This window comes from Lissotriton vulgaris, chromosome 6 (assembly GCF_964263255.1).
Source record: "Lissotriton vulgaris chromosome 6, aLisVul1.2, whole genome shotgun sequence".
In the NCBI taxonomy this organism is placed as follows: domain Eukaryota; kingdom Metazoa; phylum Chordata; class Amphibia; order Caudata; family Salamandridae; genus Lissotriton; species Lissotriton vulgaris.
The window spans coordinates 651,616,710-651,643,532 of record NC_141694.1 but is presented as its reverse complement, the minus strand read 5'-3'; the positions used below and the strand labels follow the sequence as shown (position 1 = coordinate 651,643,532).

General features: G+C 44.7%; 1 protein-coding gene across 1 annotated transcript in view; it reads right to left on the bottom strand.

The window, feature by feature from the left end:
* Positions 1-24,127, bottom strand: part of RRAGD (Ras related GTP binding D) — a 279,849-nt gene extending 255,722 nt beyond the window's left edge. The window contains exon 1 of the mRNA XM_086926657.1: positions 23,957-24,127. Within this exon, the coding sequence (XP_086782783.1) occupies positions 23,957-24,002 (46 nt within the window). The 5' untranslated portion in view covers positions 24,003-24,127. The remainder of the gene's footprint in view (positions 1-23,956) is intronic.
* Positions 24,128-26,823: the final 2,696 nt, after the last annotated feature.

The following is a 26,823-nucleotide window of genomic DNA, read 5'->3' as shown; positions in this document are numbered from 1 at the left end:
GAAGTTTTTGCAATCACAGTATTGATTGGTTGTTGAAAATTTACCAAGAGCGCTAGCATTGGAAGAACATTTGTAAACAAGAGTACGCAAACCAGGTCGAGTTAGGTTTCACGAGGTATATGTGGTAGCCCGAATTTTTACCTGATCCGAAATATTTAGGTTTTGGTAAGGATCAGCTGCTAAGAGGCAGACCTTACAATATGTACGGAAGCAAGAGAAAATTGACTTTCGTAGACAAGATAAAGAATTACTTCAAGAAAGACAAGCCCATAAAGACTAGAGAAGGAGTTATATTCCACCCCCAAATACTCCCGCATCATTCATGATGTTTGATAAAGGGTATCATACCTGTGTATGGTTAGAAAATTGGGTGAAATATACTAAAGACAATGGAGTTTTAGCTTTTCCTTTGGAAGGTACCTTTAACAGTAGAATTTTGTTCAATTTGAGGACCCGAAAGAATGACTTGCACCCCAGACCAAGACTGACACAATATGAGGCCTTAGAGGAATGGGAGATTGGGGCCCTTGAGCCAGACAGACCCAGAATTGACAAGGGAATAAGTAAATGGTATCCAAAATTGAAAGGAGAAGCTAAAGAGAAAAAGATGAAGCAGTGGAGACAGAATTTGCTAGTAGAAGGACTGTTTCCAGTACGAGGAGTAGATGAACCCATGGGAGGGAAAAGGACAGAGAAAACCCGACACTTAATGACTGCGGGGGATTCGGAAGACGAATATTTGGAGGATTTATTAATGAAAAATCCACCTCCATATGATGAGGAGTCTAGGTCCTTGAGCTCAAAGAACCCATTCATAAGGCCACCCAGTAATAGGAGGGCCAGCGCAACTGATACAGCAGGTTCAGGTTATAGGCCCAGTAGTAAAGAGGGATTTAGCATGCCCGATACAACTGTACCATGTTATAGACCGTCCTGTGGTGAGGGACCAAGTACGACCATTCCAACTGCCCCGAATCTTTACCCTCCATTAATTCCACAATTAGTACATGATACCTCCACAGAAAAGGTCCTACAGGACCGAGAGAGAGAGGCCTTAATTAAACAGAGAACTGAATTGATACAGAAAATATCCCAGTTAAATTCAAGTCCCGAAGCTTTGACAATTCCAGTAACTATTGGACCAGTTGTTCCTCTTTACGGGGATAGACAGGCTAATCCGAAAACTCCAGTTATTTCTCCAGTTGTAGCACCGCCAAGAAAAGAGCCCCTAATAGTTGATGACCAGACAAGTGAATGTGTCTGGTCATCAACTAGTCTATAATTTCCTTAATGGACTTGCCCATAAGAGAACCAGAAGTTAGCGCACCAAGAAAGAACACTCCGACTAGTGCACAAGAAGTCCTGATAGAAACAGCTTCAGGTACTTGAAGTGACACGGTAGTGACTCCGGAAGAAACAGATCGATGGACTCGAGAATTAGAAAAGGTATCTCCTCAGCCAAAACCATTAGATATTTACAAATTAAGAATAGAATTGGAAGAACTGATGGCTGGGAACGTGGGACTAGACAGGCTAAACACTCTTAATGAGGAAGAGTTACTGTTCGTATGTAAAAGCATTACCAGAAATACCAGAGTGTTCCATGAGAAACTAATGAACACTGCAGCTAATATGGGAATAGATGTCAGCAGATCTAAGGTATTGCAGAAACCATACAGAGCAGAATTTTCTGACAAAGATTTGGAAAACATGAATGTGTCAGGGAAAAAGGTGCAGATAAGAGAATTGTTACACCTGTTACAGAAATGGGGGGACCTAGAAAAATGGAAAACAAGGTGGGCTAAGAAAAAGGAAGACAGTAGGTCCCGACACGTGTCCACTGAATATGTCCTAAAAGAAACAGATAAAGCTGAACCATTATATCCCATGAGAGAAATGACAGGTGGGAAATATGTACATAGGACAGGATATTGTGTCATTCACAAATGATTTCCCAAAATTACGAGAGAAACCTGTAGAATGGTACAGGCAGGTTGAGAGATTCAAAAATGTCTTCTGAAAGATCTAGATGGGTTCTTTGACATTGTAGTTCCTGTAGATTTGTGGACAGAATGCAAAATTGCTGTTGATTGGCCCAGTGAGGAGTATGCCAGAGACACTAGGACAGGAGCTCCCTCAGCGGAGGTGATGAGAAAATATGACCAAGTAATACTGTACTTAAAAGGGAAAGTGCCTGCTAAAGAAACTGATTGGACCCGTATAGATAGAACTACCCAAAATCATGATGAAACTGTACATTCATATTATGAACAACTGTTACAGGTGTTCAAAACGTACAGTGGACTAGATAACATTGAGGCGAAGGACATGACCCATTTTATTTATCGATTCGTGGTAGGGTTAAGACCTGAAATTTCACAGTGGATTAAAGACAATAAAATCTGCTGGCAAGCAAAACCTATAGATGAGGTCCTGAAATACGCCAAGTATTGTGAAGATGAGAGGGAAAATAAGAGGAAAACATTAAAAGAGACGGTCATGTGGGCACCAGTGAAACTGGCAGAACAACAAGAAAAGCAGTTAAGTAAAATGAATAATAATACCCAGAATCAAAGCCCTGGGGGTTGAAGGACTGGGTTCTTTAAGACCCAGCGGTGCCAGGGCACAACACCTGAAACCTTCGTGGGTAACCTGCTCCGGCGTACAAATCACAGAGACACGGGACACTTCCTTCGACGTCAAAGATTCAAGGTTTATTTGCTGCAGGGAACACAGAGATCACGACAAGTACACAGCGTGCAACTTGGGGAGACTGCTTCAAATTGGTTCTGTGGATCGCTCCTTTTATACAGTTTTTACCCATAGGATAACATTGAACACAAAAGTTTACAACCCGGTTCCCACCATTATCCCCCAGAGGGGTCGCTTTGGTCACTTTGAAACACATGAGGTCCGGAACATAAGTGCGGAAACATTTGGCGGTTCCCAACTGTAAAAACCATCTTCCCACCATTAGCAAAATTCCAATCAGCAGTAAAACAGATCGAAATAGGAACAAGGACAGGTGTAGAGGAAGACGGAGACAGTGGGGAGATCGGAAAGGGTGTAAAAGGGGAGGTATCGAGAAACACGAGATACAGGCATCAAAGGGACGTGCCTAATGAGATGCACGGCTGAGACAATAAGTCCGTGCGGCAAGATGAGCCTCGAGCGGCGCCATCTGCCTTACAGTAGCAACCCCCTCGTCATAAAGACACTCACAAAGAACATGTGTCTTCCGCAAATATCTTGGGAGTCCCAGGGTCGCGAAGCGGACAACGTCCGTTCGCTGGCTACTTGAGGGCAAGAGACAAAATGGATGCCATATCTAAGATGGAACCCGTGGGTATAGATGAAAAACCCACATAACAAACGAACGGTTTAAGTTAGCACAGCGAAACTGCGCACACTTACACAACTCGTCATTTGCGGTTCATAGATACCAGACTCGACCATATTCGTGCGAGTCGAAGACACCACTTACAATTGTCACGGAACCTCAGACGCTCCTTTTGCCCTCATGTAGGCAAGCACTAGTCGGAATCATATTCGATATTCATCAAACCATCGAGATGTTGCTGTAGCATAGCTCTGTCCAACTGAGTCCCCTTGGTAACAGGTGGTTGTCTCATACACGTTGTAGCACAAAGGCCACATAAGGCAGGACCACACTGCACACAAAGGCAACACGTGAACAGGAACACTACAACGACTCCGATGATCATCAGAATCTTCCAACCCCAAGTCGACATCAGGCCCCAAAACCATCCAAGTAGCGTCCAATCCCCTACATCCACGTGTATGGATTCGGAGATCTTATGCAACCTCGAGATGGCTTGATAGACAGTAGGAGCATTATCTGGAATGAAAATGCAGCAGCTCGAATGGATCACCTTACATACTCCACCTCGATCTGCTAAGATGACATCTAAAACCATACGGTTTTGTAACGTCATAAGTCTCTCCGCCTGAAGTTCTGTGGTGATATTACCAAGGGCACTGGCAGTAATATTAGCTGGTGATTCTACCACCCGAGTCAACTGTCTCAGGTTCCTACTATTGACCATAGGTCCCCAAAACGGGAGGAAACCCTTGAAAAAGTCTCCTGCCTCTTGACCGGCAGTATCCTCTTCGCTAATTACGCCTCGCACAACTCTAGTCTTATGATAATCGGCATCTACAGTAAACGTCGGAGGCAACAGATTTGCAATGAAACATGAGCCCATGAAGTCAGCGGGCAACCATGTATATGCACGATCATAGCAGATAAAGTATGTACCCTTGGCAGCCAGAAACACAGGGGACGAGAACATCGGCAGAATGTAATTTTCAGTGCAAGCACTTGCTCCAAGTCGGGCTTGCGATCTTCGGCCACGACCCATAAGACAAAAATTACCAGTGTGGGGTACGACCCATATCGGAGGCGAGCTTTTAAGCTGCTTTTCGCTAGTGAACACACTATATTCACCTCTACTTAGGACTCTATAGGCCTGTACCTCTTCTTCGGGAATAAGCGAAGGATCATAGATATCACTATCCAAATCCTCTATTGCTATCGACAAAGGTTTTTGATACGAGGTAGGACCAGAGTAGGGGGAACGTGGCTCTCGAATGGGGTGGAAACCTAGTGCGCTTCGAAACATTGTTTGAAATGCTCGAGCTGACCCTTGGGAACTATACGGTAACACCAGATATGGAATTCCCTTATCCGTAGTATGTGGCATCAACCCACACACCCAACAATTGGTAGTGTTAACCACTAACTGATGCTGATGGAGGAGCTGAATAAAGGAATTGTTGCGGAATTCTACACGTCTAGCCTGCTCGTGTTCCGGTAACATGTGAAAGGAATGGGGAGAAGCAGTAGAGGTAAGATTAGGGTAAGGAGTAGGAGTAGGAATAGCAGGTAAGAAGTAAGACATCGTGTAATACACCCCACCCGCCAATAATGCAGAAGCAGTCAAGAACAATACAAACAGTTGGAATATGAAACATTTGGTACGACTGAGTTGCTGCAGCTTGAATCTGTGGACTTGAGCTCCCTCCAAATCATTCAGCTTCGAGAATGCCATTCCCTACGACCGTCCGCAACGTTTCTTGACGCACTTCGTTCTGTGCAGCAATAGTCAATCCCTAGGAGTTCCCAGGAACCGACGGCCTTTAACCTAGCGTCAAGACCTACCGTCCAGAAGGAAGTACGCGCGCGGCCCTACGGCCTTCAATGCACAATATGTACAAATGCAAAAACAAAGTCTCTCAGCTGTAAAGGCAAAAGATACAAGGAGTGAAACTCAAAATATATGTACAAAAATAATTACAGTAATACGAAAGTTCAAAACTGATCACGGAAAACGGGATAATGCAGTTGTCAATACGGCAAGGCAAGATCTTTTTATTTGTCCTTAGTGCGAGATCGCAAAAAGTATCGAGTTTTCCCAGGACGTGTCTGCTCGTCACACAAAGGATCCGTGGAAGAGACAGCGTCCTGCTGATCAGTTGAGTGTTCTGGTCTTGAGTCTTTTGATGCCGACTGTTCAACAATGTCTTTCTGCTGCGCTGAGGGTTCTTCAACAAGCTGTGCGTCGCTAAAAGGCACAAACGCCGGCAATGTTTCTGTTTCAGATGACGCAATGCCTCTCCTTACCCACGGGTCTGCCGGCAAAGGGATAGGGACTCTCTTGGTGTGCGTAGCATGCACCCAATTCTTACGTCCCTCGAGACGAACGGCAGTCCTCGTGGCCAAGAGCACTTGATAGGGTCCGGTGAACCTCGGGTCCAGGTTATTTTTGCGTGAAAAATTCCTTGTCACCACCCAGTCTCCGGGCTGGAGCTGGTGGCCTGGACCCTCTGTCTGCGTCGGCAATGCGTCATAAACCTGTTGGTGAATTAACCTCAGTTTAGCAGTCAAGTCATGTAGATAATCAATCAACATTGGGTACTCAAGATCAGAAAACATTCCTGGCCTAGGAACCCCCCACACATTCGCAGGACGGCCGAACACTATTTCGTAGGGACTAAGCCCTACTCGGGAGTGTACAGTCGCCCTAGTTGACAGTAATGCTAAAGGTAAAGCGTCAGGCCACGAAAGACCAGTCGTAGCCTGAATCTTCGCTAACTTTAGTTTGAGGGTGCCATTGTACCCTTCAACCAATCCAGCTGACTGGGGATGATTGGCGCTGTGGAATTTCTGATTAATTCCAAGGCCCTTACACACACTCTTCATCACACTTCCAACAAACTCACTTCCGTTATCCGACCACGCGACTCTAGGCATTCCATACCGAGGAAAATATTCCTTCAGTAGGATTTTCGCAGTAGACAAAGCAGTATTATCTTTGAGGGGATAGGCCTCGATCCAACGGGAGAATGCGCAAACCACAACTAAAACGTATTTCAGGTTATTGCATCGCTCCATATGGATGAAGTCCAATTGAATCACCTCAAAGGGATACGAAGGGGGAGCAAAACTGCCAGGAGGAGTTGGGGTTCCTTTGCCAGGATTGTACATTATACACACCATACAATTCTTCACCAAACGTTCAGCACATTTCGTAATGCCATCATTCTTCCACACAGGAGCCAGCAACTTACAAATACCTTTCGCGCTAATATGTGCTAACCCATGCGCCATTGTCACAACGGCCAGCACATACGCATCCGGCAACATCCATCTTTTCTGATCCGACAAATCAATCCAACAACCATTCGCATCCAACTTTCCCGTACTTTCTTTCCACTTCGTCTTTTCAGTATCGGTGGCCTCGTTCTGAATTGCTTTCACACTCTCGATAGTGTCCTCACACATACTCGATTCTGTAGGCCACCTAACCGAACTCGTCACATACATTCGAGTGCTAAGGTTCCGGGCAGTCTCCTTAGCAATCTCATCCGCAAACGCATTACCACGACCAACATCATCCGTCACCTTACGATGCGCACTACATTTAACAATCGCAACTTGCGTAGGCAAAGTTAATGCGTCCAAAAGATCATTCACAAGCTGGCCATGCTGTATCTTCGTACCGTGCGACGTCAAGAAACCTCTCCCTCTCCACAATCGTCCAAAGCTGTGAGCGACACCAAACGCATATTGACTATCAGTAAACACATTCACACGTTTCCCTTTTGCTAACACACATGCTCTAGTAAGAGCAATCAGCTCCGCAGCTTGGGCAGAATTCTGATTCAACCTTGCAGTCTCAACAACAGTATTCAATGTTACAACAGCATAAGCAGTAGTCACATCGCCATTCGGCAACTTAAAACATGACCCATCCACATACAAAGTACCATCCGGATCTTCCAATGGGGTGTTTTTAAGGTACACTCGACCTTTTGTTTCCTCTTCAGTCCTCAAGTAGCAGTCATGTTCTGCTACTTCATCTGACTCTGTGCTAATTGGTAACAAAGTTGCCGGGTTCAGGACATTACAACGTTTTATCTGAATGTGGCTTGCCAAAAGCGTCAATTCGTACCCAGACAACCTCGCACTCGTCAAGTGCTGGGTTTTCGTTCGATTCAAAAGAGTATCGACTGCATGCGGAACCATCACCGTAAGCATATTATCCATGACCAATCCTGCTGATTGTCGGATGGAGACCGCAGCTGCCGCTGTTGCTCGTAAACAACTCGGCAATGCTCTAGCTACTGGGTCCAAGGTCGAGGAAAAATATGCACATGGACGTTGCTTACCACCAAAAGGTTGCGTTAAAACACTCAAAGCACAACCTTCCCTCTCGTGAACATATAACGCAAACGGCTTACTGTAATCAGGGGTACCTAACACAGGAGCCGAACACAATGAGTCACGCAGTTCAGAAAAACTTTTCTGACATTCTTCCGTCCATGGTAAAGGAGTTGAAACATCCTTGCACGTAAGAGCCACCAATGGTTTCGCTAGCAATGAAAAATTTGGAATCCATTGCCTGCAGTACGACGTGATACCTAGAAAGGCACGCACATCTCTTTGGGTTTTTGGCACAGCCATTCGCGCAATCGCTGCAATTCTCTCTGGGGTCAATCTCCTTCCCTCCTTTGACAATAAGTGACCTAGATAGGTTACTTCTTGACAACAATATTGGAGTTTAGAAGGTGACACCTTGTGATTTAACTCACAGAGATGTTGCAGCAACGACACCGTAGCAATCTTGCAAATGTCCTGAGTATCAGCAGCCACCAATAAGTCATCGACGTATTGGATCAAGGCCGCACCAACCGGCAACCTAAATGCATCCAGTTGACCCTTCAAGGCTTGACTGTAAATAGATGGACTTTCACAGTAGCCCTGAGGAGCGCGTTTGAACCGGAAGCTACGTCCACCGAGAGAGAAACCGAAAAGGTCCCTGCTCTCTTCGGCAATTGGGATGCTAAAAAACGCATTTTTCAAGTCAATCACCGAAAACCATGATGCAGAAGCTGGAATCAGAGTCAGTAGCGCCGTGATGTCAGGCACAACAGGAAATTGAGGAACCACAATTTTATTTACCTCCCGTAAATCGATAACAAAGCGATAAACAGGCGGTTTTGAAGGATCAGTACGTTTAAGAATGGGCAGCACAGGGCTGTTGCACACGTTTCCCCTAGTCTCCTCAATAACATCTTTCTCGATCAAATCATAGATGATCGCCAACAATGCTCGTTCACCATCAAGGGAGATACGATATTGGGGAATACGTGGCAATCGCACATTAGATTTCAACTGAACAACATAAGGGGAGATATCAAGCAGGCCCACGTCATTTGGACCTGTTGCCCACAAAGATGCAGGAAGAGAACTCAATTCCGGTGGGAGCTTATCGAGGGACAAGTACATGGGAGAGACAACCCTCTCACCTAACGTAAGCTTTACACCCGCAGGAGAACAATACAAAGTTGCGTACAAGCGTTTAAGCAAATCCAGACCCAAAAGATTTTCACCACAACCCGTAGTCAAAATCAACGGGGCTTCTAGCTCACGTGGCCCAATTTTAAGGGGCAAAGGGCACGAAACTGGATTGCTAACGGGGGCGCCAGAGAATCCTACGGAAACATTTGTTAAGCCAGACAAAGGTGCGCCAGGGAGTTTCGAATACATGATAGAACTTTTCGCTGCACCAGTGTCCAACAGAAAAGGCTCAACGACGCCCGATGTAGCAACTGCGACGTAAGGCCCTCTCTGATCAACCGGAACTGATACCACTCCCTCTCCTTGTCTATGGCTGTCCTAGTAATTACTGTCGTCAGTTCCCTGATCGACGTAATAATCGTCTACATTGTACTGCGCAGATCGTCCTTGCGATGATCCACGTTGATCGAAACAATTATTAGAATTAGACGAGTTGTCTGAGCGATCGTTCTGAGCACCACGACCTCTACCACGTGATGTTTGCTGCGAACCACCACGACCTCCTCTAGATGAATTACCACTATTACGTTCATTCAAAACGGGGCAATTGAATTTAATGTGTCCCTCCTGTCTACAATAAGCACATTGATTGTACCCTAACGAGGATCTTTGGGAGGAGGAGTCATTACGGGTTTGGGATCTGTTCGATTGTGGCTGTGACCTATTCTGTTGTGAATTATTCTGATTTGACCGCGGAGGATACGCTTGTTGCAACAACACTTTAGTTTTGAGCTCTTTCGTCTTTTTATCAGCACGGTCGTTCTCTTCTTTCTCTCTATTCTCATAGTATTGTGCCGTAGCCAATATCTGAGCCGAAGTAGAAACGGCCCATGCACTTTCCGAATTCCTCAATTTATTGCTCAAGTCGGGCAATAAGTTCGAAACAAATTTATCCACAAACAATCTTTGACCACCCTCCGTGCCCATATCCTGACCACTATGGTCGATGAATGCTTCCTCGAATCTCGTAAAGAAGTCGGAAACACTCTCTTCTTTCTTCTGCTTACAGGCTGACAATTTGTCCCAGTTTACCCTCATAGCTGGCATAAGAGTTTTCATTAATGTTATTATTCTTTGAGGGAGAGCAGCAATCAACTGTTCAGGCTTAGCGCCACCAACTTGCACCCCATCTGCCGCTACAATGGCCGCCCAATCACCACCTAGTTCATTTGCGTGATTTTCCTGACGAATCTTAGCCCATACCGGTTGTGGTACGACATTGCCAAACAACATGTCGATATCTGCAAGATTCATTATCGTAGCATCTACGAGCTGCGATAATTCTTTGTAATACCCCGCAGGATTTTTGCGAGGGTCAGGCAAAGATTGCTTCACCTGTAACACTTCCGATCTTTTCCATGGGAGATGTATCCATACTCTCTGGAAATGCGGCGGAACAATAGGAATAGCAGTAGCATCACCTGGCATCCACACTGGTGGAACTTCACGCATGGGATATTGGCCAGACTCATCTGGTTGTTTTTCAATATCATCAACAAACAATGCATGAGGGATTGGAGCGGGACGAAGAGATAGCAATCGTTCAACAGCACGTCGAACGTTAGTATCCACTATCAGTCCATTTGCGAACTGAAGCTGAAGATCAGACAAAGCGGTGAGCACCTCGTCAGGCGCATCAGCCGCTATTTGATCATAAAGGAACTTACACATTTCGTTAAACACATATCTCTGGGTTGGTATATTGAATTGACAAAATGTTTCGAGGACAACACGGGGTGGACTTCTCTGAGGATTTACCATCCAACCCATCGCCATATTATATAGCGCCACGCGTTCTCTGTTTCCAGGAAGCTGACTACGTCTCTGAGGACCATCGGAACCAGCGGACCCATGAACAGGTCCGAGCGAATGAAAGAAACTAGCCGCAAGAGGAGAATTGCGACTACGAGTAGAGGGAGAAGCATATGATACAGGACTAACAAGAGAAGGAGTAGAAACAGTAGCAACTGCAGGGGTTAACAAAACAGGAGCAGTAGCAGAAGCAGTAGCGGGAACAGGAGTATGTGGAAGCGGAGGAGCAGTAGGGATAGCAACAGGCAAAGGAGCAGGAACAGTCGGAAGAACGGGTGCAGGTTGAGGAACAGGTGGGGGAGGAATAGGTGGAAGAATAGGTACGGCAGGGACCACAGGAGCTGCGGTACCCTGTACGTACGGAGGTGGCGACTTCATAAGATAAGACATTAAGGGATCCTCAACTGACTCTTCCTTCTTTTCCGACTCCGTTGGTAAAGCGGGGTAACATTTATCTACAGTCATACGCTGTAATCGGTCAAACACTTCCTTATCCTTAACCTCCTTATCATGCTGAAATTGCTCTGCTTTCTTCACTATGGTAGCAACATTATCTCGCTGATTACGTTTAGTCTGTCTGATTTCTTTCTGTCGGGCTTCTTTGCGCCACAACCGAAAGGCATCAAACATGGCCGGCCTTGACTTTCTTTCGAACAATTTAATCTCTAGATTATCTAAGATCGGAGCTTCGAAGCTACCATGAGGTGGCCAACGAAGGTCGCCGTCCTTTTTCGTATATTTAACCCAGTAATCGTTAAAGGTAACTGGGCCTAGCCCATGCTTACTATAGAGCTCATACGTGGGAGTTCCAACCGGAGGTATCGGACACGAGTCCTCCAGTCGGGAATCCGTACCACAAGGTCTGAAACAACTAAACAAAGTACTGTGACCAGGCATCTTGCACACTAGCCGAGTTTCACAAACTTCAAGGGTTACGGGATTTACCAAGTCCCAGCAAAGAACAAAACCCTCGGTTTTTGGCGGCTGCAGTCGTCAAACAACACAACAAAGTACGCTAGCAAAGTGTCACCGACAAAAACACTCACACAGCGCTAACAACAAAAACACTCGCTAAAGTGTCAACAACCAAGAACTATGGGAGCGACCCACAAATACTTAACTCAAAAATCGATGGCGTCACCAGGAAGGCCCGTCAATCGTCTCGCTATACCAAGGTCTACGCCAGGCGCCAAAACAGGTCTACAGTCAGGGCAGCAGTCCGTCGCAGCCGTCCGGAGGCGGGAATCTTCGCGGGAAAAGTCTTCGGGCCACCTATGTCGACAACAGGATCGATGAAGCGGAGTGCACCTTCCCTCGGAGATTTCACACGAAGTTCCTCACGATCGTCGGGCTTGGACCGGTACCACTGATGCAGCCCCACGTTGGGCGCCAACTGAAGGACTAGGTTCTTTAAGACCCAGCGGTGCCAGGGCACAACACCTGAAACCTTCGTGGGTAACCTGCTCCGGCGTACAAATCACAGAGACACGGGACACTTCCTTCGACGTCAAAGATTCAAGGTTTATTTGCTGCAGGGAACACAGAGATCACGACAAGTACACCGCGTGCAACTTGGGGAGACTGCTTCAAATTGGTTCTGTGGATCGCTCCTTTTATACAGTTTTTACCCATAGGATAACATTGAACACAAAAGTTTACAACCCGGTTCCCACCATTATCCCCCAGAGGGGTCGCTTTGGTCACTTTGAAACACATGAGGTCCGGAACATAAGTGCGGAAACATTTGGCGGTTCCCAACTGTAAAAACCATCTTCCCACCATTAGCAAAATTCCAATCAGCAGTAAAACAGATCGAAATAGGAACAAGGACAGGTGTAGAGGAAGACGGAGACAGTGGGGAGATCGGAAAGGGTGTAAAAGGGGAGGTATCGAGAAACACGAGATACAGGCATCAAAGGGACGTGCCTAATGAGATGCACGGCTGAGACAATAAGTCCGTGCGGCAAGATGAGCCTCGAGCAGCGCCATCTGCCTTACAGTAGCAACCCCCTCGTCATAAAGACACTCACAAAGAACATGTGTCTTCCGCAAATATCTTGGGAGTCCCAGGGTCGCGAAGCGGACAACGTCCGTTCGCTGGCTACTTGAGGGCAAGAGACAAAATGGATGCCATATCTAAGATGGAACCCGTGGGTATAGATGAAAAACCCACATAACAAACGAACGGTTTAAGTTAGCACAGCGAAACTGCGCACACTTACACAACTCGTCATTTGCGGTTCATAGATACCAGACTCGACCATATTCGTGCGAGTCGAAGACACCACTTACAATTGTCACGGAACCTCAGGGTGGAGGAAAGCCCAGACTTAAAATGAGCCGAGAGGAAGCCAAGAAGAAGTTCCCCTGTCACGGGTGCGGACTGATAGGGCACTCGAGAGACGAGTGTCCAGCGATACAGAATGGTAACATGCCCAATAATGATTTGAATCCACAGGTGCAGAAAGAGGGGCCACGAAAGACTCAGCAACAGGTAAAGCAGCCACAGCTGCCTCACGCACCTAGGCAAAATTATAGGAATAGAGCACAACAGAGTGAGGAGGCAGAGGTTTGGGAAGGAAGGGGGGATAGAAATGCAGCAACTTCGCAATTCCTGGTGAATGATATATTCCTCTGTGATGAACCTTACTGACGGTGCTTGAGGGGGGAGGACAGGGAGTGCGTGCTTGGCGCCTCCTTGCCGGTAGACCAGTCAGAGCCATACATTGAAGGAAAGGTTGAAGGAAATGACGTCACCTTTCTGTTGGACACTGGTGCTACCCGTTCTACTGTGAGAACAGCAGATGTCCCACACCTACCCCTCTCGGGAGAAGCAATCCAAGTAGTGGGTGTTTCTAATCAGTTAATTAGTACCCCAGTAACTGAGCCCATGGAAATCACAATAGGGAACTTCAAAGAGATGCACAGATTTGTAGTCTGTGACTCCAGTCCTGTGAACCTGTTAGGACGTGATTTTCTGTGCAAAATGAATTGCACCATCTTTTGCACACCAAAAGGCGTTGAAATTCAGACCCCAGATGAAGATGCACTTTACAAACTAATGTTAATAAGGCCTGACTCAGAAATTAAAAGACTGACAATACAAGACTTACCTGAAGAACTCCAGCAGACAGTGAAACCCGAGGTGTGGGATTTTACTGGAAAAGATGTAGGATTAATGGCAAATGTTGACCCAATTAAAATAGCATAAGAGAGGATGCAGTCTACCCAAATACCAAACCTTACAAAATGAGTGCAGAAGTGAAAGCAGGGGTTGCCATCGAAGTAAAAAGATTGTTGGAAGCAAATATCATACATGAGGTAATGAGTAGTCCTTGTAATTCACCCATAATTGGAATCAAGAAACCGAGTGGTAAGTACAGGGTAGTACAGGACCTGCGCAAGGTAAACAAAATTGTGATTCCTTGCTGTCCTATTGTGCCAAATCCTGCTGTGATTCGGTACCAAATTCCATGGAATGCTGAATGGTTCACCGTCATTGACTTATGTCACGCATTCTTTTCAATCCCATTGTATCCAGACAGCAAATTTCTTTTCTCATTTGAATTTGACAGTCATGTCTATGTCTGGAATCGTGTCCCTCAGGGGTACACAGAAAGCCCTTCAATCTTTAATCAGATTCTGAAAAAGTGCCTTGAATCTTTGGTCCTACCTAGAGAATCAGTGCTGGTGCAATACATAGACGACCTTTTGGTGGCGTCTAAAAGTCAGAATGACTGTGTTGTCGACACCATTGCCTTGCTGAACCATTTAGGGGAGGAGGGCATAAAGTATCACCAGACAAATTACAGTTCTGTACCTCTTCAGTGAAATATCTGGGGCACCAGATAGAGAAAGGTATCAGGAAAGTAACAACAGAAAGAATCAGGATAATTAAAAACATGCATCTACCCTGTACTCAGAAAGAGATCAGAATGTTCCTTGGGATTGTAGGATACTTTAGACAGTGGATTGTGAAATTTGCAGTTCTAGCAAAACCATTGATAAAAATGACCAAGAAGGGAGCAAAGGACCCAGTGGAGTGGGATGAAGAAAGCATGTCAGCTTTTACCAAATTACGAGACTGTCTGTGTACTGCTCCTGCATTGGGAATGCCTGACTACTCAAAAGAGTTTGCATTGTTTTGTGACACAAGCGACAATTGTGCATTGTCCGTTCTGACCCAAGCGCATGGTCTGACTAGGCATCCTGTGGCATATTTTTCTGCCACTTTAGATCCAGTGGCTGCTGGATTACCCGGATGTCTGAAAGCAGTAGCTGCAACTTGCATGAGTCTTGAGCAGAGTGAATCCATCGTCATGGGACATCCTGTAACTGTGTATGTTCCACGTGGAGTTGTAATCTTACTGACCCGAACTAAAACCCAGTATCTCACTCCTAGTCGGCTGACTAAGTATGAAAGGATTCTGGTGGGTGCAGCAAATGTAACCATTACTCGATGTAACTTATTGAATCCAGCTACTCTATCACCTGATTCCCTCATTGCAGAAGTGAAGGGAGAGGTCGAGCATGATTGCATAGACCTAACTGAGTTCAGTACAAAACCACGCCCAGACATTAAGGAAATGCCTTTGCCTGTTGAAGATTACGAACTGTTTGTGGATGGTTCGTGTCTAAGACATGAGGATGGAGGCTTAAGTGCCTCCATGCAGTGTGCACATTAGAACGTGCAATAGAAGCATCCTATTTGTTTGGAGTGAAGTCTGCACAAGTGGCTGAATTAATTGCATTAACCAGAGCCTGTAAAGCTGGGAAGAATAAGAGAACAACCATATATACGGACAGCCAGTACGGCTATGGGGTTGTGCATGATTTTGGCCAATTGTGGCTGCAAAGAGAGTTCCTGACCTCTTCAGGTACTCCTATCAGGAATGGGAAGGTTGTAAAGGAGTTACTGGAGGCAATCTAGTTACCAAAAGAACTGGCAGTGGTCAAGTGTGCTGCTCACAAATCTGACAATGATGATGTGACAGCAGGTAATCGATATGCTGACCAACTAGCCCAACATTGTGCAGGTTATCGAATGTCAGTCAACATCAAGTTGGGGGGACATGGAAACAGCTGCCAACTTATGGTGTTTGAAGATGTGCAATCATGGGAAGAACTGAAAGATTTGCAAAACGCAGCAGGACCAAAGGAAAAGAAAAGGTGGAGAAAGACTGGTTGTCAGGAAAGGAGTGAGGATGGTGTTATGGTTTCCACTGATGGTATGCCTGTATTGCCTGACAGCTTGCTTGCTCCTATGGCCCGGCTAATACATGGAGATGGACATATAGGCAGAGACGCTATTGTTCGTGTCTTTAACCAGACATGGTACAATTCGAAATTCAGGAACATTGCAGAGGCACTCTGCCAGAGGTGCTTAACTTGTCAGCAGTTTAATCCGGGAAAGAAAACAGTAGTTACAGCAGGTACGATCGGGAAAGCAGAAGGTCCCTTTGTCAGATTACAAATTGACTTTATACAATTGCCCCACTGTAAAGGAATGAAGTATGTCCTTGTCATTGTCTGCTTATTTTCAAAGTGGGTAGAAGCTTATCCTGCCAAAAGAAATGATGGCATCACTGTAGCCAAGTTGTTACTGAGGGAACTGATACCTAGGTTTGGTTTTCCAGTTACAATTGAATCAGACAGAGGTGGGCATTTTCACAATGAGATAATAGAACAGCTTTGTGAAGCATTCAAAATTACCCAAAAATTGCACTGTGCATATCGCCCAGAGGCTTCTGCAGTGGTAGAACAACTGAATGGCACTATCAAGTCAAGATTAGGAAAAATGTGTGATTCTACTGGAATGAATTGGATAGACGCCTTGCCCCTTGTCCTGATGGGAATCAGAAGTATTCCAGATCGGAAGACAGGCCTGAGCCCCCATGAGATACTGATGGGAAGAGTGATGCGACATGCTTGGGTGCCAGGACACAAACTGCTAAGCATTTCTGATGATTTTGTGCTAGAGTACTGCAAGCAACTGGGTGACCAAGTGCGTTCTATCTCTCACCAGATTGGGGAAGACGCCGTCGCCAGGCCAACAACTCCAGCCCATAATCTGAACCCAGGGGATTGGGTGATGCTAAAGAAACACACCCGATCGAGTTGTCTTGCACCGAAGTGGGGAAAACCGAGACAAGTGATTCTTGTTACCACGACAGCGGTGAAGTGTGCAGGTGTGCCGAAGTGGATCCACGCCAGTCATACAAAAAGAGTGACTGAAAACGAAGAAACGGAGGCTGAAGGTTGTGCAGCTGAGGGGTCTCCTGACGTTGGTCCTGAAGTAGCTGATGACGAGCAACCAAGCACCAGTCAAGATGAGTAGGTCCCAGTAATCGACCTGACATTCGATCCCATAAGAACCAGAAGATACACCTATTTACATAGAGAGTGGAAGAGTGAGGACGAGACAGGAATAGAAAAGGATAACCAGATTACCGAGATCCATGTCAGATCAGACAACGAGGAAGAACAGAAAGGGACAGAACAAGTTATTGACACACCTCCAAGAACTCCTGAGATTGAAAGGGACAGTTAGAAAATAGAGCAAAGGTTCAAGCGGAAGAAAATCAAGGTTTCGAAGTGCTTGAACAGGATCAGAAAGAAATAGATAAAAGTGTTCAGGAAGAAGAAACTGAAACCAAGCAAAGCCAAATCCGACATATACCTGAACAAGGCCAGCTTAGTGACCAGGCAGAAGAAGTCGACCCAAGACCTGGAACTAGTCAGATAGGTAAGGAACAAGAAACCATCGAAGCAGATGTACCACAACTGAATGAAAGTAAAAGATCACTAGACGAAAGCCCAGTAACAGTGCCAGTTAAAAGATTCAAGAAAAGGAAAAGTGAACCAAGGTTCATCAAAAGACTGAGACTAAGACTAAAAACTGTAGAGGAAAAGCTTGAGGAAAGGAAAAGGCTGCTAGAGAAAAGGAGAAATCTGGAAATAAGCCTAAAAGAAAAAGTGCCCGACTAAGGAAACAAAACAGTAAATATCAGGATCCTGAATGGACTTTTCTGGTACTGGAGGAGTTCGAAGATCTTGATATAAGTGACGAAAGTGACGAAGAGGTGATTGCCATTCAGAGCACCGAGGAAGAAGAGCCGACCTGAAGTGCTCGGTGTAAGAAAATTTGGATAAAGTTACAAAGAGGGGTTAAAAAACTTCTCTTAAGCCCAAGATGTCTGATTCCAGTGTAAAGGGAAGACCTAGGCGTAAATGGTGTAAAACGTGTTGTCAAATATATGTATGTAGTGTAGCACTAATTATAATACTTTGGATAGGACTGACCATTACCATTCCCTCTATGATGAGAGAAAACCCAAGACTGTACCCCAATAATAATTTACCGGACGACACTGTAGAATCACATACTAGAAACACTCCACAAAGTATAGATGCAGTAGACAGACCACTTAGCTTGAAACAGAGACAACTAGACTTAGACGCATCAGATGAGAATGACTTACACTTCAACAAGATCCGGAACAAAACTCATTTAAATGTTTTATGCAAATTTATTAGTACATTATGTAGAGAAAATGGAGATAGATGACTGTTATGTCTGTATGAAGCTACCTACTTCAGTAGCTGAAGGTGTGACTTACCACCACTTACCCTTGACCTATGGAATTTCCTGTAGTATACTGACTAGCCTATTTTACAGACGAGGACCGTTACAGTATTACTACTCAAACCTTGACGTGTCTTTTTCTGAACTTCTTGTTAGAAGGACTCTGAATACTGTACATACGACTAGAGATGTAGCTAAATATATAGGTGATTATTTTCTAACCGTAGGAAAAATTAACATAGATGACGCACACAAGAATAACCTGACTTGTTCTCTACATGAAAAGGAGAAATAATTTTTAGATATGGTAGAAAAAAGAAGAGAAAGCTTCCAAAGAAAGGCCAAAGATAAAACGCAGAAAGTTCCTAAATGGGCAGAAAATATAGAAAGTACCTCAAATGGTAGAGAAAATGCTGCCTTGTTGCTGGATTTCGAAAAGAAGGGGAAGCTTTGTCTTCATAGAGAAATGACTAGTTATTATAATGACATATTCATTGGTTCCAGTGTGTGCGAACATAATTAGAAGGTAATTGGAGGTTGGGGATTCAAAGATGGATCAGAGCCCGTGTTTCCTGGAATTTGTTTTATATGCGGAAACAATGCTTACTTCAAATTGCCGGACCATTGGTACGGAAGTTGTTACTTTGGTATTGTCTTTCCAAAGATATACCATGTGGGGAAAAACACTGGAAGCATTGAAAAGACTAACAAATTGGCCCGCACAAAGAGAGAGAGTGCTGGAGAAATAGTGGGAGATATTTTTAGTGCATTGATACCTGCTGTGGGAGTGACTCTGAATACACACAGAATTTGCAAATTGTCAACAGTAGTGGATCGGTTATCTACTGACACTGCTGGAGGTTTCTTGATGGTCAATACTGAAATGGTTGCGATCAGATCTATGGTTTTACAAAACAGACTTGCTCTTGATACCTTATTAGCAAAAGAGGGCAGAGTCTGTAGAATGTTGAAAGCGCAACATTGTTGCACCTACATACCTGACAAAAGTGTAGAGATCGAAAGGCATGTAAGGAATATTACAAATTTGGAAAAAGAGCTCAAACCACTGGAAGTTGACAGTGCCTGGAAGAGACTAACAGATGGTCTTTCCTCTGTAGGTCATTGGTTTACTAACCTAGGGAAAAGTTTGTTGAGTAAAATATTATTGCCAATCATGGGCATTAGTATAGTAGTGTTTCCTATATTTCTTTGTTGCAAATGTCGCAAACATCAGAAAAAGTACACTGTGAATAAGAGAGGAGTGAAGAGGAATGTGGATGAATTGGAACTGGAGGAACTGAATAACCACATTTATAAAAAGATGAAAAATTCTCACCCTAATAAAGAAACGAAAGAGAAAATGAATCGGATGATTGATGAGATTGAGATGCAAGACATGTGACAAGTTGGCATCTGGTTCCATTTATAGTGATGATAGTAAATATCATCAAAGAGGGGATTGATGGAGCAAGTATTCGCATGTGACGCGACTTGCTTGTATCAAGAACCTCAAATAACATTAATGAAAACTAATTCAATATGTTTTGTCTTTCTAATATTGCATTTTTTACACTACACGGGGGTGTCCCAGTGACGCTTGCCTATGTGTTTACTCATAATAATGAAGTTTGCTAATAATATGGTTGCTGCTTTGCGGGAATCTAGTCTGAGCATGCGTCGGTCATACCCACGTGATGTGACGCACTCGCAGTTCTGGAGGGAACTTGTCGCTCATGCGCAGTATTGCTAATATGGCCGCTTTGTTTTTCACATGCTCCGTGCTTGCACTGCTGCTTTGGCAAAGCTGTTTATTCTGCTGAACTCCTAATGCTATAGTTATTATAAAGTAAGGGATATAGTATAGCCATTCACGATATACAGTGTATTCATTTTTTCCTGTATTTCTAAATTGTTTTCGCTTACTTTTCATGTACCGTCCTCGGGGGGGCCTGGGAAGCAACGCTACTCCATCTTGAAGTTCGAATAGAACCAGTCATGTGACAGGGAAAAGAAAGTCACGCAGCAGTGGAACCCAGCCAGCTGGCAGCCAAAGCCAAGATGCTCATGGGAACCTGCTCCCTGACCTAGCTGAAGAAACTGAACATTTACCTGCAATTGCAACAATTGTATTTGATTTTGTGTACACCATTGTCTGCTGAAACCTCTCTTGCCATGGGAACTGGAATGTAAGGGGTGGGTTCGAAAATGAATATTAAGTCTGAGAAAGTCAAAATTCTAGGAGGTACCTTGACCTAACCTCCTCTCTTGCCCAATCATAAATTAGGGAACCTTTCACTTGCAACATTTGTGGGTGGTACATTGTCCCGAAAACAGTATAATTTGCCTAGGTTTAGCTAGAGAAATTGTCCGACTTGTCCGAATAGCTGACCTGTCACTGACCCAACAAACTCTATAGGTGATTGATACAGAGAGCTGCGGAGCACTCTGTCCGTAATTTCCACAGACTCAGTCGGAGTTTGAGAAACCTTAAGTGCTGGCAAAGCACTTTGCTGGGAGATTCGAGAACCCAATCGGGGTTATTGGCAGATCCCTTGCAGAGAGGAGGTAGCGCAGGCGTTGCATCCGAAGCTGCAGGTGTTGGTCGTACTCTTTGGTGAGCCCGGTCCTGATCCAAATCCTGGGGGTTATCCTGTCCTGACTGTCCATGAGCTGTACCTGCTCGCCTACTGGCAGCCTGAGTCCTTGAGGGTCACTTCCCGCCTTTTCCAACTGACCCGTGGCCAGGGTTAGTCTTCAACCTATCCTAGGTAAATATAACGGAGTGTGGGTGTTTGTCTATCTAAACTTCTCTCCTTTCTCGAATAAAGCATAGTGCCTATAGTATTTTACCCTGTTTTCTCTATAAACAAGATTTTCGTGCAAACTGGTGTATTAGCATGTTCCATTCTCTCCCTACCTTTTAGAAAATTCTGAATCATATGCATTCCATTTGTTCTATTCTTACCCTCCCGTTAGTGAATAAGAACATCTGGACGATTCATATAAAGTTTTGTTTCTTATAGACAGTTAGTGATAACTGAAAGTCTGCTCTGAATAGTATGTTCCCTTTTCTTACCCACCTTTAGTGAAGTTATTAAGTCTGTTGATCTAAATATAGCATGTTCCTTATTTTCCCTTCCCTCTATTTTCCAAATTTCTAAATGTTTCTCACTTTAATTCATTGTTATACTATTTTCTTAGTCTTAGTAATAGATAGTTTGATTTGTATTAACCTGTGGCTCACTGAAACTGAAGAAAACGATAACTAGATAAAGGTTTTTGAAACTCCTTGTGTTTGTGGTTATTATAAAAAGAGTACAAAGAAATTGAAATGGTATATGGTATTTGTGCTGTCTACTTTCTCCACAGCTAGCTCCTAGGTCCATTGTGATCTTAGATACCTGAGACGAGGATTGGTAAGTCAGGTATACGGAAATAAATAGAAAGGAACCAAACTGCTGATAGTAGAGTGTGGGTTACCTGATTAAAGTATTACGAGAAATATTCTTATGGGCCCAAGTGTGCATATTTGGTTAGTCGGGTGACCTGCGCGCTCTATCACACCCATTTTGCTCCGCAGCCTGCAGTGTCTTCAAGACACTGCCTGCACCTGAAACTACTCCTGCTGCAGAGCTTGCTGTGTACTGACTGCAAGTCCCCAGAGAAGATGTTTCCGTTCTACTAGCACTACACCATCCTCCACAGCCTTCACTGCTCTGGCTGCCAGGCCTCAGAGAGACTGCCTGCTCCTTGCACTGCAGCCATCTTCCAATGCCTAACACTCAGTTCTCTGAGGCAATTCCACTGCTTCCCTTCTTCAGGGCCTGCAGTGCGTTGAATACCAGCTCCCAGGAGCTATCCTTCTCTGCTACAATTCTCTGCTGCAACAAGTATATTGTCTGCTAGCTCCCTAAGATGGTGATTTTAAGTAGCACCACACCAGAGACGTGTTAAGGCATGGGCAAGGTGGGGTCCGGCCCAGGGCTCTAGACTCTCAGGTGGCCTGATAGAGTCAGCTCTGTTACGCAGAGTATTGCCCTGCCGTTAATTCTTAAACGGATTGTTTTAAATATAGTGTTCCTTTAAATGTTTTTTAATATGGGTATGTGCGAGAGTCTATTACAGACATTTTGTTTGTTTCATGCAACATCCATAAAAAGGTTTTTTAGATCAAAACAGGACCTCTCAACTGATATATGGGAGGCTGTCACAGATTATTTACAGTAATATTAGTGAGCTGCTGTGTTACAATAGTGAAAAGATCTGTCCCTATCCTTAAATATTAAACACATTTAGAACTTGAACGACTCGTGCACCGTTAGTGACCTGACCAAAGAGGACATGAAAAAGCTGAAATTGGATCAAAAATTCAAAGCTGCTCCCAACAGGGCCCTCCAAAATATATTTGGCCTATGGCTCCAAATATCATTAAGATGTCCCTGCACAACACCCATGTTCCACAGTCTGCAGTGCACTGCATTCCAGTGCCCTGAGGCGCTGCCATGTGGCGTAATGATAGATGGCCTCTGCAGCCCCTGTGGTGCGGGGGGGGGCAAGAGAATGACTGCTCCTGGCACTGTATTGTTCCACTGCAGAACACTGTCTGTCCCTTGACGCCAGTTCACTGCTTCAGGTTCAGTAGATGAAGTGGGCGACCAAATAGGAACATTTCATGTGTGACACCTGCAGTCAGTCAGTCGTCGCTTTTTAGTCAACTGAGCTTTATATGCCAGGATTTCTTAGGAACTTACAATGTTTAATTTTCAGCTACAAGTCCCACAATGCAACCAGCTGTTGGGTAAAACGCCAGGATTGGTTCAAGATGTCACACATGAAATGGGACACCTTGGCATCTATTCAGCAGCATGCAAGGCTCCGGCTATCAAACCTCTGTTTAAATTCCTTAACCACATCCGTGGGGCAGGAATTTCAGCACTGTGCTGAACATTCCTTATCTGGGTGTGGTCGTGACGGAACCATTCCGTCATCAGCACAGCTCAACCGTGACTGATGACGGAATGGTTCCGTCACCCGCATCGAAAGGGTTAAACCAGAGCCGCTTTAAGGCGTGGGCAAAGTGGGCTCTGGGGCCCCAGCATTTCAGGGGGCATCTGATGGACCCAGCTCTGTTCTCATATAGTCTTTCCCTGATGGCCTTTAATAATTCTTAAACAGATTGCTTTAAATACCGTTTTCCTTTCATTTATTTTCAATGTTGATGATGTGTCCGAGTCTATTGCAGACATTTTGTACATAAATGCTGTGTTTGGTTCATGCAACATCTATAAAAATATTCTTTTAGATCAAAACAAGACATAACATGATAAATGGAAGGGTGTAATCTAGATTATTTGCTAAATTAGTTAGCTGCTGCTGTGAAACAATATTGAAAACACACATACATCACTATCCCTGAATATTATCAAACAGATTTTAAAATGTGGACCAGCGCGCCTGTGCACTGTCAAAACGACCAGGCCAAGGTGGGCATGAAAGAGCAGAAACTCGATCATACATTTAAAGCTGTAAAGAACAGGGAATACACTTGAACCCGGGACCACAAAATACTTAAACTGTCCCTGCCCTAAACTAGGATTGGGGTGGCCCTCACTTTGAGGGGTGTTGATCCAGTCGAAGGCCCAGAGGCTAGTTTCTAAGCACGCTGCACTACTTACACTTCTCGGTTGCCTGGCGACATGTAGCTTGCTGCACAACGCACATGGCTTTACGTACTTCTCATTCTTTTGCGCTGCCTCGTGAAGCAGGGAGAACGTGCTTGATAATCAACGGCGCGTATAGCGTACGAGCTTCAGACTTTCGTATAGAATCTGCGTACTTTGTGGTTCGGGTTAACCTTATTGGTTAGTTGAGCTGTCTCTCCGCCCCCACACAGATGGCACGCCCTCAGATATCATGTCAGCCTCCCCGGCAAATCAAAGACTAGTTCAAATGCGAACGTGCTGGGAATCAGAGGCGGTTCCTCCATGTGGGCGTTTGGGCGCCGCCCCCCTGCTTTCTCGCCGTGGGAGAAGGCAGAAATAAATGGTAGTTATTGCAGTAATAACTACCATTTGTTTCTACCTTCTCGCACGGCGAGAAAGCAGAACTTCCGGCTTTAGAGTGGGCGAGATCAGAGGGGAGTGGCTTGGGGGAGTGGCTTGCCCACTGTTGTTAATACGGACTGTTTGGGCAGCCTGAGGCCGTCCAAACAGACAGTATTAACAACTGTGGGCAAGCCACTCCCCCAAGCCACTCCCCCCTGCCCTCGAGTAACTATCCCTGTTCGAGAGAAAATGACGTATGGGAGGCAGCCGGCCGCACCAATCAAGAATGCTGATGACGTGTTGCTGCAGCCTTGAACCAGGACGGCGGGTTTGGAGGCAAAATGAATATGGTTTTCACTCGAGCACATGATGAAAAGAAGCTTGGATTTCCAGTTTTCCACAGTATCGCTCTATTAGGGAAGGTAAGGTGCAAGAAATGATGTCCTAAGTGAAGTCATTGGTAAAAAAACGCTGTGAATGTGTTTTGCCGGAATTGCCGCTCAAAGCAATGCCTGTGCCTGTTACCGATACCTCTGCTGTAAACAATGAATTTCGCTGCTTGTGCCGCATGCCCATAGCTATGTTTTAAAACTCGTGCCTTAAAGTCTGGGAACCTCTGGTTTCGCTTCAGGTCTCACTGCCTTCCACTGAGAATGTGTGGCTTGGTTGCCATGGAGACATCTTATTGATCCGCGGACAGGCGTACATGGGCAGGCAAGTCAAGTGTGAGGAATAATGGGGGCTGGTCAGCCCTATGAAATGAACAGGGGGTCACAGGTCGGAAATAAGCTCATAGACAACACTGAGGCAAAGAGAAAGAAACAGTCCGTTTCATTTTGTTTCTTTCTGGATTTCGCTTTTTTGCACTCTGTGTCATTGTCGTCTTTCTCTGCAGGCTGAAAGAAACTTGTTAGTCACTTCGGTGCTTGTCCTGACGCAGCTGTCAGCCACCCTGCTCTCAGCAATCCAGGGACACACAACAAAGAGCCGGGCACATTAATTATTTATCACTTCTTGTGTAGTGTGGATGAAGGGAAATTAGCGGCGTGTAAACCTTGGTGCAGGTTAAAGATGAAGCCACAGATTAGTTTTTGGGAACTAAGAGGATTTTTTATATTACATTGGCAACCAATGGAAGTCTGTACTGAAACGTCCCGATGGAAGTGTGTACTGAAAAAAGTAAATTTTCATGAATAAAATAATTAGTTTGCAAGGGTGACCTGGATCGGGCAGTAGTTCATGTCACATTCATAAAATGACAGCACTACATAACTACACTTTCATAATCGGTTTATTAACATTCTTAATCTCTAAAATGTAGTTGAAAATGCTCCATTTGCTCCCTCTTTTTTCAAAATGTTATCAAGGGGGGAACCCACGAACCGCACTTATGATGGTCTGGCTTGCTCTCTATGCTTGCCCGCCACTGGACATTGATCCAGACTAGACCTTTTACGCCCTCCCACTTTCAAATGTCACCAGCCGCCACTGCTGGGAATATAGACTAGGTGGATCGTTGCTGCCAAATGACGTAGATTGTTGTGCAAACAGTGGGCCTCTCTCTCTCTATCCCCTCCCCCGCCCCCACCTCGCTCTTCAGGCCAGTCAGGAAATACAGACGAAGTTCATCTCGGGACGGCACTTGTTGGCTCAATCGAAAATTTGGAGTCGTTTTGTTAGAAGACTAAGGATTTTTTTGCTTTTTTTGTCATAAAATTGTATACTGTTTCTACCCGGATAAAATTGTCTCAGTAGACTTTGGGAGAATAGGGTTTCTTTCTAAAAAGAGAACCCCCTATTATGGCAGGAATGTTATGCTTATTCCGCAGTGTTTATTAAGTCTGACCTGAGAGAGGTTCAGCCGTGTTCAGGTGACTTGTCTTTTAAAAAGGCATTTATAAATGCAATATGTTTGGCCTTACTTTTAAGTCTCCCAAACCAAGGCGCTGGCAAAGTCTTAACATATCCTGGGTTTTGGAGTGTTCAGGTGAGTATGAACTGGAGCAAACTCACTGAGTTAATTTACTATGGTCCCCTTCTTCTCTGAACCTGCTTGAACTTTTTATACAATCAATTCTATTTCAAATATGGGCTTTGGCACCGTTACATCTGTCGTAGGTAAATAAAGTCCAAATGTAGCCAAATAGTAGGTTCCAAGAATGTAGTTTATTAAATCCAGTTCCAAATAAGTAGAGGGTAGATAGTATGGTAAGTAAGATTGTAAATTGCAGCCCGACCAGGAGCAGCCTCCCTGCTCAGCCTGCATCCACCAACTGGAACAACAAAACAAATGGCCAGGTAGATTATTTGGAAAACCTAATAGAGCACCACTTACCCGAAAAATCTAAGCGGGCACACTTTTCCTTTAGTACTTTTTACTTAGTTCATCATTTTCACAAAAACATTCACATATGTCCGAACATCGAAACCTTTTCAGTAGCAAAATTCACATGGAGTACAGTATTCAAAACACATATTTTACAGACAGTATAATTGAG